Source organism: Athene noctua, chromosome 16 (assembly GCF_965140245.1).
Source record: "Athene noctua chromosome 16, bAthNoc1.hap1.1, whole genome shotgun sequence".
NCBI lineage: Eukaryota > Metazoa > Chordata > Aves > Strigiformes > Strigidae > Athene > Athene noctua.
In genome coordinates, this window is record NC_134052.1 from 167,441 (window position 1) to 183,667 (window position 16,227).

A 16,227-nucleotide genomic window follows, 5' to 3' on the forward strand; every position below is an offset into this window, starting at 1 on the left:
GCATCGATCTTCCTCTCTACTCATAAAAAATTCAAGGAAAATATCAGATGCTATGAAAGGAACACTACTTAGAATTAAAAAAAAATATCCTTCAATTTTCATTAAATCTACAAAGCCTCAAACCTCTCATAAATCTACATTTAGAAGGTGGTAACAACAATTCACCAATAAAAAACTGGCTTTAATGTTGTCTGTGGTATTACAGAATTGACTTGTGTTAAAAACAAAATCCAACTGCAATATATACGTGTAACTGTTTGAACACGTGGTAACTTTAAAGTCAGACTTTCACCTAACCATTGCAGTTCTTCTATGTAGGTCACAAGTTTAGCATTGAATAATTTATTACATTCATACTTGCTCTTGTGAATGCAAATATATGTTTAACAGAAATCACATCATGAATGCAACACTTTACCACTTTTTTTTAGAAGTAGTACTTAGACATGAACACAGAACTGCTAAAAACACCAACTTAGTTATATAAACACAAGTACCTTCTTTCCATAACTTGAAGAAAATGGGACATCAGTGTCACCAACTGTATTGTTCCGAGGCTAAGCAGGATGTTGGTTCCTGACACTCAAAGCAAAGCCAAAACAACTGCGAATTTGAGCAGTGTCCATCAGCTGATCCTTTCTGTTGCTACCTCTTGTTAGCAGCCAGCCTTGGAGTGTATACGATGCAAGGGCAGTTACATACCTTCCACACTGGAGATGGGACCTCAGAGGTCCTACCCCTTATTTTTAAGGTTGTTCACAAACATAAACATGTGCAAAGTAAGCAATTTTATCCAATCTAGCCATATAGTCTCGTTAATATATGGGTATCCCTCAATTTCACATGTGGTTTAAGGCTGCTTCTAACATCAAAGTGAGCTGTTACAGAAAACTTCTACTTGCAAGTGACAATAATACTTTCCTCTAGATATGCTTTAAAGGATCAACTGTAACTATGTGGGACAGCAGTTGTATTGTTTATAGTAAACAGAGAAATTCTAAGTATGCTACAACTTCCCTTTTTTCCAAGAGCCTACTCTCAAGGAAGAGGGGATATTTACTAATGAAATTTATGCTAAAAAGATACGGACTGCATGGCAAGATGAAAAGCCCCTTCCCCACCCCAAATCCTTCACTTATGCATTCCATCCATGTCAATGTTCCCAACACCAATGGCTGTTTGTATTGGCTTGCGGCTTTTTTTTTTTAATAGGGTAAGCATTTAAACATCTTCAGACCATACAGAAAAATCAAGAATCAGAAAAGAAAGTATTTCCAAAACAAACCTGCACTTTTAGAAAGTCCAAAGGAACAGGCACACAAGCATGTCTCACAGCATATGCCGTGTCTAACACAAACACTAATAACCCTGTATCAATTACCAAGAGGATCAAGACATGAAATCAAGACAGTAACACAGAACTGTGTATCTAATTCCAGACACCTGTAGTTTAATTACATGTCACAACAAGGCAAGCATTGTTGTGATTCATTTGAACTTGAAAAAAGTTATCACCAGTTTCCACAAGTCAACACACACTAATATCTTAAATCAATTCTGTGAACAATGAAGCCAAGTTTTCCTTTTCAGTAATTTTATTCTAATGTGAAACATGAAGAAACAAGCACCCAAATAACTCCAATATAGTATGAAACTTTAATAAAAGTCGTTTAAAAAACAAAGAGCAAAATTTTAAAAATAAACTGAAAGGCTTGACTCCTAATCACACATCTTTCTGACATCAGCAAGAGTACTTTCAGACTTTCAAAAGAGAAAAAAAAAGAAACAAAGATCTGCTGTTGAAACATTACTCCCAAAGACTGTTGAAACGCATAACATGAAGCTTCAGAGACAGACAGTTTTATTAACAGGAGGCTTAATTTTAAACAGTATATACAAATCACATGACTTTTCCAAAGTTGGGACCACCTAGTAATCTGTCAAAACAAAATTATGCTAATGAATTACAGAAGCATCCGTGTAATGCGACCGCCTCTTTATTGAAGTACACCTTTATACAATCCTTCCACATATTCCTGTACTGTGAAATCCTCTCAGGATGCAGCGCTGCACAGGTTTTCGAATCTCTCCTACACACCACATGAATAAAACTGTTGCCACTTGCACCTCTCAATTTTGCCTGACCATACACTTCAGTGTTCCATGATATGCAACACCAAAAGGCACTGTTTTTCTTTGTCCAAAAAACAAAACAGTTTAAAGTTTACTATGTTTAAGTACAATGATTTGCAGGGAATAGCAGGATTTTTCAGGCAATGCCTAAGTCTTAAAATTTATCATAAGCCAAGCAAGGATGAACCAAAATAATTCTACTTTTCACCTGCGTAATTACTTCCTTTCCAATTCTCTGTTTCTCCATGGAAGGTTTTACTGCACAGCAAAGAAAATGGCAACTCTTTACAGACTTTGAATACAACAGCACAACTTTATTGTAAAAATATATAGTAAACTCAGTATTTTCAATTTTTGGAGAAAAATAAATTTTATCTCTGAATTCACCCATAGCAGTAATTCATGACAGAGTTGCTGAAGATAGAAGTTTCTTTCATATATAAACTAATTAAAAACTTTAGCTGGACTCCAGTCTTCTACTAATAATCACCACTTTGGTTCTCTTAGCAGAGACTCTATGTAAGGAGTTCAAGAGACACATGAGAAATACAACATCAATATCCAACTAGTGTCAAAGATCCTATCCCAAGTAATTAATGTAATCCTAACAAATCAAGCTACTTAAACAATAATGAGTATTTTCAAGTTGTTACTTCTACTGCAAATGTTTTATAAGTGTACTATAAAACTCATATGATAATGTTCGAGGTTAGCTATACTTGTGGCAAAAGTCTTATTCTGCACAGTTATAATTGCAATATATAAATAACTAAAGGTTATTCCACAAAGAACAGCTTGAATTTTACAGAACGATTCTGCTCATACTTATAGGAATTAGTTTGGTAGACACATCAGCAATGGGCATAATTCAACTGTTCATACAGTGAAAATCTTGGAAAAAAGATACATACACAAAACAATTAATCTGTGTACACTGAGAATTCGTTCAGTTGCAGAGTAAAATCAGGACTTTAAACAAAGCTTTGACCTGTAAACAAAGCAAATTCAGCCAGCTTTTAACCAAATCTAGAAGTATCTATTTTACAATGGCTTGCAAGAGCACCCACTGAAGAGCTTCACTGACTTCATCTATCTCCCTTATCCGAAACTACATAAAACCAGTCGAGATTCCTTGATAAGCACCGTGTCCAGTATAGTTTACCAAAGTTCTATGATGAATCTAAGAATCTGTCTAGCTTCTCCACATATTTGTACGGGAAAATCCACTGCACATCTATCCTCGCAGTGTTTCTTATGTAATGGCTAACCCAGTGCTCTGTCTTATCAAAACCAACCTGTTTTACAATTTAAACAATCCACAGGTTCTATCCTGGAAATACTATAAAAACCAATCCAGATGCATTTATCACAGCACTATGAATATCTATTCTACAACTACTTCATATTAACAGCTACCCTAAAACAAGTTTTACTTTTCTGGAGCCTATAGGCCTGTCATTTAAATCAACAACAGCTGCCATAGCTTCATCACGAGACTCAAATGCAACCATTGCTTCTCCAGTGGGCATGCCTTTCTCATTGTATTTCAAGCACACTGAACCAGGTATCACTTGGTAACCGTAAAAGAAATCCAAAATTTCATCCACAGAAACAGTAAAGGGCATATTCTGCACTTTAATGACAGTTGGTCCTGGCTTCCCAGACCCTGTTCCAAAACCTGGGGGTCCACTAATATGTATATTCCCTGGTCCAGGTCCAAACCCTGGAGGTCCACTTAAATGTCCAAGACCACTAGCAATTCCAGGAGGACCAGCACCAAAGGCAGGGGGTCCACTTAAATTGCCAGGACCATTACCAAAAGTCTGAGGACCCCCTGCAAAACCTGCCGGTCCACTCAAATTACCAGGACCACCTGCAAAACCTGGGACCTCAATACCTGCACCAGGTAAACCACTAGTTGCAACTGTAGGTATTCCTGGTCTAGAATCAGGAAAGCCACCTATTCCAGGTGGAGGTAGAGGGGGACCGAATGTGCCAGACCCGCTGAAGTTACCAGGGAAATTAAACGGAGGACCGTTGTTTGCATCTTTAGAATTTCCCCCCAAGAAGGCATGCTCATCCCCGCCAGCGCCCTGTGCTCCTGGCACAGTCGCATTTCCTTGTATTGGTATCTTCAGTATCTTTTTCCCTTGAGATGGTGGGTTTCTCTCAATATCTCTCATTTCTTCTACAGTTATCAAACGCAAAACAACATCTCTTCCATTCAGCTTTTTACGGTGCAAACGCTCTGCCTTACGAGCATCATCCTCAGCTTTAAACTGAACCAGTGCTTGTCCTAAACCTTGTCCATTATTATCAACAAGAATTTGTACAGAGTTTTCTTCTACTGCCAGTCCCTCTAAAAACTGGAGGATTTCCATTTTAGTTATATTGTATGGAATATTAGATATATGTGCACACAGTTTTGGCAAGCCTGGTTCTCCTTCAGCGTTCATGAGGATTTCTCTCTGGTCATAGTTGAAGTTCTGCAATCTTTTGCGAATTATATCTATTTTTTCTAACATTGCCTTTTTAGTAATTGGATGAACTTGAATAAAGCGATTCCCTATGTACTGCTTATGATGACACAAAGCTGCTTTATAATCAGCTTCATTCCTGAACTCAACAAAACCCTCTCCAATTGCCTTCCCATTAGGTCCATAAGCTATATAAATGCTGTCTTCAACTATATCCAGCTTTTTAAAAAAATCTATCACATGTTTGTTCTCCGATTCAAAGGGAAGACCTTTCAAATAAACACAGAAACCCTGCTCATGGGGAGATCTTGACCGTGACCTTTTCTGTCCACTAGGAGATTTGGACCTAGAATGGGCCTGGGGAGGAGGAGGGTGCGACTGCCCAGAGGGACCCATGGTTTGCTTGAAAGTTATGTGGCCTCCAGCAGCCACCCACTGTCTCTCTGTTGCAGGACTAACTTCAACATAGCGCTGAATCATCAGCATTCTGTTTCGCTTCAGTGCTTCAAATGTATCTTGAGGAGAAAAAAACTTAACTAGTCCATTCCCATTATTTCGGCCTACATGATCCTTCAGCATATGGACTGCATCGACACGGAGCCCAAGGAAAAATTCTTTCACATCAGATTCTGTTGCAGAAAAGGGCATTCCATGAACGCTGACATACAAATCATCTGGATTGACTGGAATTGGCTTGACACTACTTTGAGAATTCATCTGGATAGCATTTACAGGATTCATGGGACCAATAAACAATGGATTCAAGCCGCTGTTCATATTCACTGCTGCTCCAGACCCATTCATTCCAGTGGGTAAAGGTGCTACGGGTGGAGGATTCATAGGAGGCATTCCTGATATGGGAGGCATAGGTGTCATTGGAGGTACGGGGGGCACAGGGGGTATCGGAGGAACCGGAGGAACAGGAGGCAGTGTGGGTACAGGAGGTGGAACAGGTATTGGAGGAATAGAAGGCATTGGTGGCAAAGATGGCATAGCTGGGATGGGAGGGATTGGTGGAGGAGGTACTGTGTTCATTGGGGATGCTGTGCTAGGTATAGTTGAGCTAAATGTTGGGCTACCAAAGGTACTCCCAAGATTTGGAGGTGCAGTCCCCATACTGGCAGTAGAAAACGTGGATATGTTTTTATTGCTTTCATGCACAGTAGTAGAAGCAGTTACTACACTAGGAGAAGGATTATTAAAGTTAGGTACAGTAGTAGGTAAGTTAACCCTTCCACTCATTCCAGAACTAGGTGGTGGTCCCGACCTGCTCGCATTTGCTGGTGGCATATCTAGATTGGCAGTTTCAAAACGCCTACGACTGAGTTCTATCATGTTCTGCATTTCAGTTTTACTGCTCAGCAATAACGTTACTTTTGACCCTTTAATTGTACCACCTGTGCGCATCATACCAAGCCTTGCATCTTCATCAGTGGCAAAAACGATGAAAGCCTCACCCAGTTCACCCCCTACAATATGCACGCCCCCATCAGGAATGGTCAATCCAGAGAAGAAGTGGCGAATGTCCATGGTCCCCGCCACAATCGGGAGACCTTGCAAGCGGATGACCACAGCCATGCTGCGCTGAAACAACACACACCTGCAGATGAGAAAAGGCAACGGCTATGTCAGACTACTGTTTATGACACCATGCAATTACCTACAGACACCATCTACTATATTTGTTTACATACACCTAACAACATCTTGTAAAGATTAGCATGTTTATATTCCAAGTTCCTTATTCATGTTTACTTCATACAGATTGAAGTATTAAACATTTACCAACACAAATCAGTATACATTTTGCACTAGAAATTCCAAAATAACTGTTAAACTAAGACCCACAAGTGTCAGTAAAAAAACCCAAAAACCTAAGGAACAGTAAAATTCAGAACTATTATATCAATAGTTGAATATTTAATGGAACATAAGCAAAGTGAGTATTTTATAGCCAAGCAAACGTAATTAATTTACCATACACTGATATGGTATTCACTGTACCTGGCAAAGTAACTGTGACAAATTCTGCTAACCTATGGGAAATAAACAGTTCTCTCATTTTGGGGGCTAGAGGGGGGATTTTTATCTCCTGCCAGGTGAAGAACATAATAGAGGGTTGGTTACAAACAAAAACCCAGTATGGACAACTAGCAACAGTGAGGCTCACGTGACATCCTGACAGGGACCATCTAGATTATGCTGATCTGTTTTTCTCCTAGCAAAAGCAAGAGGTTTAGGTGACCACAAAGCTAGCTAACCATTTTAAACCAGCCCCAGTCATTTTGTGACTATATAAACCTCACCTAAACTAGATTAACATCTATGCACATCCTATTTATATTTGACCTTTACAACTGTCAAAAACTAGTCAATTTTTTCATAATTGCAGATGTTCTAATATTACCCCTTCCATCTCAGACACAAGTAAATCACCTCTGCAGCTGAGGTTAGCGGAAGCTTAAGATGAATTCCGAACAGCTAGATCTCGACAGTTACATTGTACACCTTCTATAGAAGTGCCTGAAGTCGTAACAGAGGTTCAGGATAAACAGGAAGCTAGGTAAATCTTGACAAACCTTCAGTAAAGACTGAAAGTATATTAATACTAGCACTATTCACCAAGCCTCTCATCCTAAACCATCAGCAGTAGCACCTTGTTTCACCTGAGCAACTTCGTCTCTGAAACTTCTCAGCTTCCTAAGTACAAGCCAGTTCAGTATTTGCATGGAAGATGTCCAAGGCTCCCATTAGTCACATACAAATGGCATTAACGGCATTTGAAATCAAGAAGGAACCAGATGATACAATGCAACACCAGGAAGCAGTGCACCAAAGACTTCTGGCTGTATACCAAAGCTATGACCAACTAATCAGTGACTATCTCCCAACATTCCATTCCACATTCAGCTAAGTATTGTATCCCAGCATGCAGTCAAATCTTTTAAGTCACCTGCATTTGCCTGTCCAGGTCTTCCAATTGCTTTAGAATAGCCACACCTTGAATACATTCTTAACTACTAGGCAAAGCCACTATCCAACAATTTAACCGCACCAGGTAAGGCTGAATTCAGTACTTAATGAGAACAAGAGTAACAATTATTCTACAGGGGGGAAAAAAAAAAAAAGCAGCAATTCCTTTGTTAGCACAATGGAACTTCAGGTTACTCAAATAGGTACTTAAGTATTTTGGTTTGTTGCCCAATAAACCAGAGCTAACCACTTCCATACACTAATGAACTCAAGCAACATACTGGGGTATTACAGGGCATTGGCCCACATCCAGCTGACACCAGAAAAGTGTGGAAGACCAAGGAAACAGCAGACAAGCCCACCGGCACAAAGTCAGCTCTGCTCTAGTCACTGTGAATGAACATCTGATTCCTTACTACACCGGTCTTGAAAGACAGTCTGGAACTCGCAAGATGAACATGAGAAGGCCTGAAAAAAAAAAAATCTAACTGTACATACCACTAAAAAAAACCCTACTCCACCAAGGGATGGCTGCAACAGAAAGAATATATACTAAACCTCAAGGATTGTTTTTTTTGAAAGCAACTTTTCTATCTCCATGGTGAGGTAACAAAAGCAGCATCCTTGCATTTATCTCTTATAGTAACACTTTTAACTTGAGAATAAGGTTCACTGCCCAGTCCCTTTTCAACAGCAAAATAACCAGCCTATGTGAAGAAAAAACACATCAAAGTAAGATCTATGCTATGTACATATTTAGGAAAGCATAAGACTTTTTACACTGCTTTAAAACAGCATTACTTTCCAATTATTCTGTGGTTTTATTTTAAATTTGCCTAACCTTGATAGCAATCTCTGCAACTAAAGTTAAAACGAAAATTCGGCCTACTCTAGGGAAGCCATACTAAAGGGTATTGTAAAACCGAAATTTACTCCATTATGCCACAGGATTGCTTTTGAATTGGATGATCCTGAGGCAAGCAAGCACTATAAAAGCATCCCTGGTTTTGCACCTATGCTTTGAAAACTAAAACAATAATAACAGCAAATCTTGCTAGAAGATTTACATTTTCTCTATTACTTATTATACAAAGAAAGTAGTTTCAGAAATTTTTATGCATCAGGAGTTAAGATGCTAAGTTTCTTGTGTTAAATGGAAAATTACTTTTAGTTATTGCCTTACTAATGCAAAAGGGATGACAATCCGGTATGGCCATTAGCTGAACAAAGGCCATTTAGGAAGGTTTTTCTGCTCCAATGTGCTGATTTAGAACATCATATATTCTTTATCAGAACTGACACTTGCTAGATAACTGCAGTTACTAATGATCCCATGAATCTAGCCTAGAAGACAAATTAACGGATAAGGTCACAGAAGAATTCTTAAGAGTTCAAGCATCTGAACATTTACATAACTTCTGGGATAAAATAAGTGTTTCAAGCTTGCACTAAATTCAAAACCTCATTATAAATACTAAGTGGTATCTTACAGTTTTGTTACTAAGAATTCTATTTTGGTCCACTAAAACACTATTGACAATAAAGCCCCTAACAGCTTCTTGGGCATACAGTTGCTAAAAAAACTAGTTGCAATTACTTCAACATAGTTAATTCCATGCATGATATTAAGCAAATGCTTGCTATTAAGCAAGAGCTAACAATAGCATGGTATGAATAAAAAGAATTAAGGACTTCAAATATTTCTGGCAAAAGAATATTCTGCCAACTGAAAACATAACTGCTTCAAATTTTTCAGGATTTCAGTGCTTTAGCAAAGTCTTAGTTTCGCTGCTATGACTTAAAGAAAAAAATCACAAGGACCAAGAGCCAAATTTTACATTTCTGAACACTCACAAGTCTGTTTTTTTCCAAAATGCACTTACAAGACAATAACCCACTCAGATTTTCCAACTAATGAAAAAGCAAAGCCTGCTCAAGTATTTCCCTGTTCCCTTGTAAAGATCAACATACATGCAGAGGCAACATTAGCTTCAGACACAGAATTGGCTACATGCCTGTTAAGTGTGCACTGAAGGCTTTTTTGTTGGGCTATTAGAGATCTTCTCAGGCTGCCTGCTTTTCCCCCTGTACAAAAAGGTACTTCAAGTCAAAAGTGGGTTTTGTTGTCATTTTGTGTGTTTGGTATATTTTTGGAGAGACCAGAAGCACAAAATCCTAGGGTACTGCGGACAATCCATCCCCATTAGCAAGCTGGTATCAAAAATGAACTAAAGGGCTACCAACATTCAACCTGATTTAACTCATCTGATGAGCCGTAACAGCATGTTTACATCTTGACAGTAACATCTTTAAAAATGTTGACGTTACAGTGGAAAAAAGGTGTTCAAGATGTCAATATTACCTCTTCCATCTATGTGCTAGTGAGTAAAATAAGAATTTGGGTCATATGCACAAACTGATAAAAACACCTGAGTGCCCTTTTAAGATGTATGCATTTTTCAAATTAAGAAAAGTTTAGAAGATTCAACTTAGTCCCTGGGGAGTATTAAAGTACAATACCCACGCAGTACACACACACAATGTATTTGGCAATTCTTGGATGAAGACTAAGAACTGGAATAACATTGGTATTGTAGGAGGAATTTTAAGTATCCAGGCTGAGACTGTCTAGCAAAAGCTAAAACTGCAGACTACAGCTTTGCCTTTTTTTTTTTTTTAAAAAAAAAAAAAGGCTAAAATCAACCTGTCAGACTAAGGCAGTCATCTGTGAGCTAATCTGAAACTATATGATCCCTTTAAATGCTGCAAAACCTAATTAGAACCAATTGCTGTACACTTCTAAACTCCAATAGTTAGAACATGCAGACCTGTGGCCTGCAGCAAAGTAGCTACATTTTCCAACAGTGCAAAATAACTGGGAATGCGTTCCGGACTACCACATGCTGATGAAACAACAAAACATTAGTTTGGCAGAAAATTCTGTTTACGAGAACAACACTGCCAGAACCACCATCACCAGCTGGAGTCAAAGTAAAGCGACAAGCTATAGATTATTTGACCCAAGTGTTTTGATACCAATTCACAGATTCCAAAAGCTTCAAATATTTCTTAAGATATACTCATACATAAAGAAGTCTTCAATTCAAAGGCTCTTACCTGCAAAGACAGATGTTTTTTCTTAACAAGTAGCAGAAGCCAAGCCAATCCTGTGGGCAACCAATTAAAACCAACTTTTAGACTGCAATAAAGAATAAATGGAGGCAAAAATCAATGCAGGCAACAACAGCAGTAACAGTCCACAAAGAACTGTACATATAGAAAGTTCAAACCTGCAACCACCACAAGGCACTGCAACATACAACAGCCACAAGAGTAAGAGTGCATTTTCTAATACCTTATCCCTGTATGACTAGTTGGCAATTGCACTGCAGTTTTTGTATGGTTTTGAGACATAAATATGCCTTCCACAAAGAATATAAGAAGAACCAGAAAACATTCAAAGAATTTTTCAAATTTCCCCATCACCAACAGGTGAACAAATCACTTTAAAAGGCAAAGAATGAAAATACTTGAAAACCCTGAATTTTAACAAACCCTTGCTTCACCAACAATGGCACTTATCTCTCCAACTGCACATCTTCTTACTTGAACAAAGCAACGTAAACAGCACCTCAGAAAACCTCCCTATAGCTGCACACAAAGAATCATTCAGGAGTCACGCAAACTGGTGAAACTAAGTGACATTTCACGGCGACCTCTAAGCAGCCACCTCTACAGAGCACACAGTAAGAGCTCCCCGCCGACATACTGCATTTTCAGTTGTAATCCGTCATTTCATTATCCAGATCCTGATCAAATAACCATTTTTTTCATTCCTGTATAATAACTGTCTTCCTGGGATTACAACTCAACAAAATAGCCAAACATTTTAAGTGTCAACATATGTATTTTGTAGTTAAAGAAGGGATGGAAAACCCTTGCTCTTTCATTGCTTAGTAGACCATCTCATATTAAAAATGTGATTCTTTGGAAAACTATCCAGGAATTAAATCACATTAAGAACAGGTAACTGCCTCTTCCTCAAACAACCCAAACAAGCCATTTCCAGTTATAAGCATCATTACCAAAGTGAACTTGGAGGAAAAAAAAAAGTACTACCAAACTATCCACAAACTCCCTAACAGAGGTAATTAAACACATATACTCACATCTTCCAGAACATTAACAGCAGACTTACAAGTGAGAAGGATACAACTATGCTCTTCAGACTTACAGTAAAACGGCAAATGCATTCAGGAAAATAAGACCTTTTTATTAGACCTTTGATAGAAACAAGCAATCCTATATTAGAAAGATTCAACTACATACTTTCATACCTAGCAGTTGTCAAACAGCAGTTTCACAATGCAGAAGAGTGTAATCACCTGAAAAAATTTTCATGCAAAAACACACCTGCTTCAAGAAGCAGATAAATCTTTCATGCACACGGAACTTTCCATTTGGAAGAAAAACCCAAATCATTTGATGTATTTCCAGTATAGCAACCACAGTGTTGCATATGTTCCTCTTCACAACACCGTAAACAAGCTGAAGATACGCAGTGGACTAACACAACATGCTATGATGTAAAACAACATAAACAAAACCCAGCAGTATTCTTCAGAAAAAGTGCAAAACTCCACTCTCCTGTATTTAACGTTTCCACCAAATACCATCTACTTTTGTTTGCAAGTCTCAATTCTCTCAACCTTAAAGAAAACCACCCATCACTCTCACAAGTAATGACAACTTCTCCAATCACCCGATTCGCAAGAGCGTACCAACTACACAACCATCGACCAGAGCACAGGTGCTCCCAACACAACCCTGACACCGCACCTCTGAGACTTCACAGAGGAGACTCCACAATACCCTATCAGCTATACAGCAACAACCATCATCCGCTGGACACAAAACAGCCGATGACACAACTTCAGGAGTCCACCAAGGACATAACCTGCCGATTTTTCTGCCTAACGTCAGCACATCGAGGTGGGTAAGAAAGTCACTAAGACGAATGGGTAAGTTCAAGACTAAGTAAAACCAGAACCAAGAGGTTTTTCGAAAGAAAGCTCACACAGACTCCTGGGACCCACTTCAGCACTAGTCTGTTTTGGGCTTTTTCGGGGTTTTGTTTGCTGTTCGTTTTTTTTTTTTTTTACAGAGTTGATTTTTATTAGTACAGAAGAGCGCTACGTTACTGCACGGTAACTCCGCTAGTGCTTACAGGGTAACCCGACGAGCAGTGGCAGCGCTGCAGGCACCAGGGGCCTTCTTCCCGCAAAGTGCAGAGCGCTCGCCTCGCTTCGTCCCCCGGGGGCCGGGCGAGGCGCAGCCGCCGGGCCCCGATGAGCCTCCCCGGGACGAGCCCCACCGGCACCGGCCCCGCGCCGCCTCCTCCCGCGCCGGGAGGGCGAGGCGCCGACAGCGGGACCGCGCCCGCGCCTCCCGCGGCCCCGCCGCTCCGGGCACGCCAGGGCCCGCTCCCGGCCGCACGACCCCCACACCGCCGCGGCACCGCCCGCGCCCGCCCAGCCCCGGCCGCCGCCGGCAGAGCCCCCGCGCTCCGGCTCCGGCCACGGCCCCGCCACGGGCTCGGGCTCCGGCCCCGGCGCCGCCGCAAGGTCACTCGGCCGCCCCCGCCGGCCGGGCCCTCGGCGCCTGCGCTCGGCCCGCACATACTCACCTGCCCGCGCCGGCCGCGCAGCTCCGCGGGCCGCCGGGCGCGGGCGGAGGCGCAGCCGGAGGGCGGGAGGGAAGGAAGGAGGGAGGGAGGGAGCGGGCGGGCGAGCGCCAGCCCGCGGCCCCCGGCCTCACGCACCAGCCCGCGGCGAGGCGGAAGCGGCCCCCGCTCGGCGCCCCGGGCCCGCAGCGCAGGAGGAGGCGCCGCCCGGCCCGGCCCTTTGTGCGCGGGGACGCGTGCCAGCCGCGCCGCGCCCGGCCTCCCTCCCCGCGCCTCGCCGCCTCGCCGCGGGCCCGCAGCGCGGGGCAGGGCAGGCGGCCCGGCCCCCCCCGGGCGCCGCCGCGCTCTTACCGAGGGATCTGCACGGGAGAAAGAGTTAGAACGGAGCCGAACCGCCGCGGGCCCCGCTCCGCGCCGAGCCCAGCGCCACCGACCGCGCAGCGACACAAAATGGCCGCCTGGATGCGGCGCCGCCACCCGCCGCCAGGGAGGGGCGGGGCCTGGCCCGGGCGGCCCGGGGGGGCGGGGCCCGGCGGCGCGCGCAGGCCTCCCGCGGGCCGGGGCGGGGCCGGACGGCGCGTGCGCGGCGGGGGGGCGGGGCCGGGCCCCGCGCGCGGCCGGGGCGGCGGCCGTCGCGTCCGCGTGCCCGCGCGGTGCGGAAGGCGGCGGCGCGGCCGGAGGGGGCGCGGAGCAGCGCGGGGCGCGGAGCGGGGTCCCGCAGGTGCCTCTGTACAGCCGCGACACGCTGCCGGCGCGAGAAGCGTGCTGGGCACGGATGGTACAACTGAGGGTCGTCCCCGAGGAAACGGAGACTCCGGAGGAGGCATCGACCTTCCATGGGGAGCGCGGTCGTTCCCGACTTCTTCACTGCAGGCCAGGTCGCAGAATTAAAATCGGGTTACCCTGGGCCGACGGCCCCTCAGTGTAGCTGCCCCGTGCTGTGTCTGTCCGTGGCTTGGCTCAGTGCAGGTGCAGGCCGGAGAACAGGCCCGGCCTGGGCTGGGGAACAGCCGGACACCCCCGGGAGATCCCGGTCACCGCGCCTCAGCGCACACCTGCTGCTGCTGCAGCCACTGCCAATGGAAAAACCCTGCATAGTCTGCTGCAGGAAATGAATGAGAATCACTGCCTCACGTGGCAAACACCTTGCCATCGAATCTGGGAGTTCAACAGCTCAGTTAACTTCAGATGTTTTTCACCACTTCACAGAAACCAGGGCCAGAACAGCAAGGGGCGTGTTGTCCGGTGGCTATGGGATCAGGCCTGGGGCTGCTGAGAGCCACAGTAGCTCCCACGCCGTGATTTGTTTCCCTGCATATCCCCTCTTTCTAGTCCCAAATTCTCCTCCTTCCAATAAACAGCCCACACTTGTTTATCTTCTTGCTATTATCCCTGGTTTTACAGATTTTGTACTCTATTTGGTATTTTATGATAATGGCTGCCCTGACAATGTATCAGTTCTGTGAAGCTAATACCTCCTTTTTGCCTTGCTAGGTGTGCCATCTGCTCACCCCTTACTCCTTGACTGCTGTAGGTAGTATCCAGTAATTCCCCAATTTTTCGTAGCACTGGTGACACTAGGCAGGGTGAGCTGTCACTGCGCACCCCTCACAGCCAGCCCTGGCAGGGGTATCCCCAGCTAGGCCCGCTGGACCCTCGGAGAGCCGCTTGCCCAAGGGTGCGAGGGGCAGCAGGAGCACCTGCAGCTCAGGGCCTCGCCCTGCAGCACTGCCACCCTTCCGGGGCCGCACCAGCCTCCCTGCAGCAGGAAGAAGGTGTAGGATAACCAAAGGGCAGCACTGGAATATTCCAGGTCAGAAGAAAACTAAGGCTTTTCACCTTTTGTGCAATGTGATGAGTCACCATGTTGCGTTTTGCTGCTGAAATAAAGTCTGGTGGAGAGACTTGTGACATTTATGGTGTGGACCAGCAGAGAAAACAGGACTCAACTCTATAATCCTCAGTAGGCCTTGTCCTGGTTCAGCTAGGATAGGGTTAAGTTTTCCCCAGCAGAGAGGGGGAAGGGATCTCCAGCCGGGTTATTCACACCATGCTGGCGTCAGGTTCGCACGGGAACTTTTTTCCTTTGTGGCTTTGGTTGCGGGGAGCACAGGGCTGTCTGTATCCATTGCGGTATTTCTCTGTATATCTTTTGTCTTGTTTACTGTTATTGCCGTTTATTGTTGTTATCATTGCTACTGTTGTTGTTCAGATTGTTTATCACACTGTTGTATTAAATTTCTTATTTTAACCCGGGGTTTGTGCCTCACTTCCAGCCTGACCAGCTGAGGGTGGGGGAGGGACAACGGCAATGTGGTGTCCGGTCCCGGAAGGGCTTAAAACCATCACAGCCTTCTTGGCGCACCAACGTGGGGCACAAGAGGGTTGAAATAAGAATCAAAAAGGGACAGACCCTGGGCAGAGTGTGCTAGAGCAATCTGTTGGGTGTAATTTTTCTGTTTGCATTTGTACTGTTTGAGAAGAAAATGTTTGCAATGCTGGCCCACTTGCTTGCGTGGTGGGGCTGGATTACTCCTTATATCCACTGTGTGTTCCCAGTGCTGGTGTTTGTTGTCGGTGGAAAATGTATAAAGGGGATTGTTTTGTTATACTGGCTACTGACGGCTTATGCTGCCTTTGTATCGCTGGGGGGGGCGGCGGGCCCGTACCTGTTTGCTGGCTGGCCTTTTGTTAGGGGTCTCACCCCCTCTGTGGGTGAGCCAGGGGAAGAGATCCTCTCGGGTTTTGGGAGTTTCAATTATCCTTGGAGCCTGCAGGCCAGTGTGATTGCGGCACTGTGCTTTCTGAATGCCTGCCAGATCTTGTTTTGGGCCATACAGCGCTTCTCTAACAATAGCAGTGCCCGTAAACCTGCCCCGAGGTCAGATAATAGTGAGTGGCAAGGGCTGTGGGAAGAGATGGGCAAAGGCCTGAGTCGGTGGGCACCCCCAATGCTCTGGA

General features: G+C 44.0%; 2 protein-coding genes across 6 annotated transcripts in view; both read right to left on the minus strand.

Annotated features, from left to right (window-relative positions):
- The window catches only part of CPNE1 (copine 1), a 43,578-nt gene extending 29,843 nt beyond the window's left edge, over window positions 1–13,735 (minus strand). The window contains exons 1-2 of one of the 4 annotated variants that reach the window (XM_074920425.1): window positions 13,618–13,690; window positions 10,701–10,750 (exon numbers count right to left, since the gene is read on the minus strand). The gene's annotated coding sequence lies outside the window, so the exon portion shown is untranslated. Of the gene's footprint in view, window positions 1–6,067; window positions 6,128–10,700; window positions 10,776–13,617 lie in introns of those variants that run through there. The other 3 variants (XM_074920424.1, XM_074920423.1, XM_074920426.1) reach the window with 3 other exon arrangements.
- RBM12 (RNA binding motif protein 12) lies at window positions 1,638–13,674 on the minus strand. 2 transcript variants are annotated; one of them, XM_074920422.1, is made up of 3 exons: window positions 13,618–13,674; window positions 10,701–10,750; window positions 1,638–6,210 (listed from the first exon to the last, which is right to left on the minus strand). In XM_074920422.1, the coding sequence occupies exon 3, from the start codon at window positions 6,186–6,188 to the stop codon at window positions 3,546–3,548; it is 2,643 nt and encodes an 880-aa protein (XP_074776523.1). In that variant the 5' UTR covers window positions 6,189–6,210; window positions 10,701–10,750; window positions 13,618–13,674; the 3' UTR covers window positions 1,638–3,545. The 2 variants fall into 2 exon arrangements, with proteins under 2 accessions (XP_074776523.1, XP_074776522.1); XM_074920421.1 differs by having other exon boundaries at window positions 10,701–10,782; window positions 13,618–13,650.
- Window positions 13,736–16,227: the final 2,492 nt, after the last annotated feature.

Coding starts and splice junctions, on each gene's coding strand:
- RBM12 (XM_074920422.1), bottom strand. CDS start 6,188: ATGGCTGTGGTCATCCGCTTGCAAGGTCTCCCGATTGTGGCGGGGACC.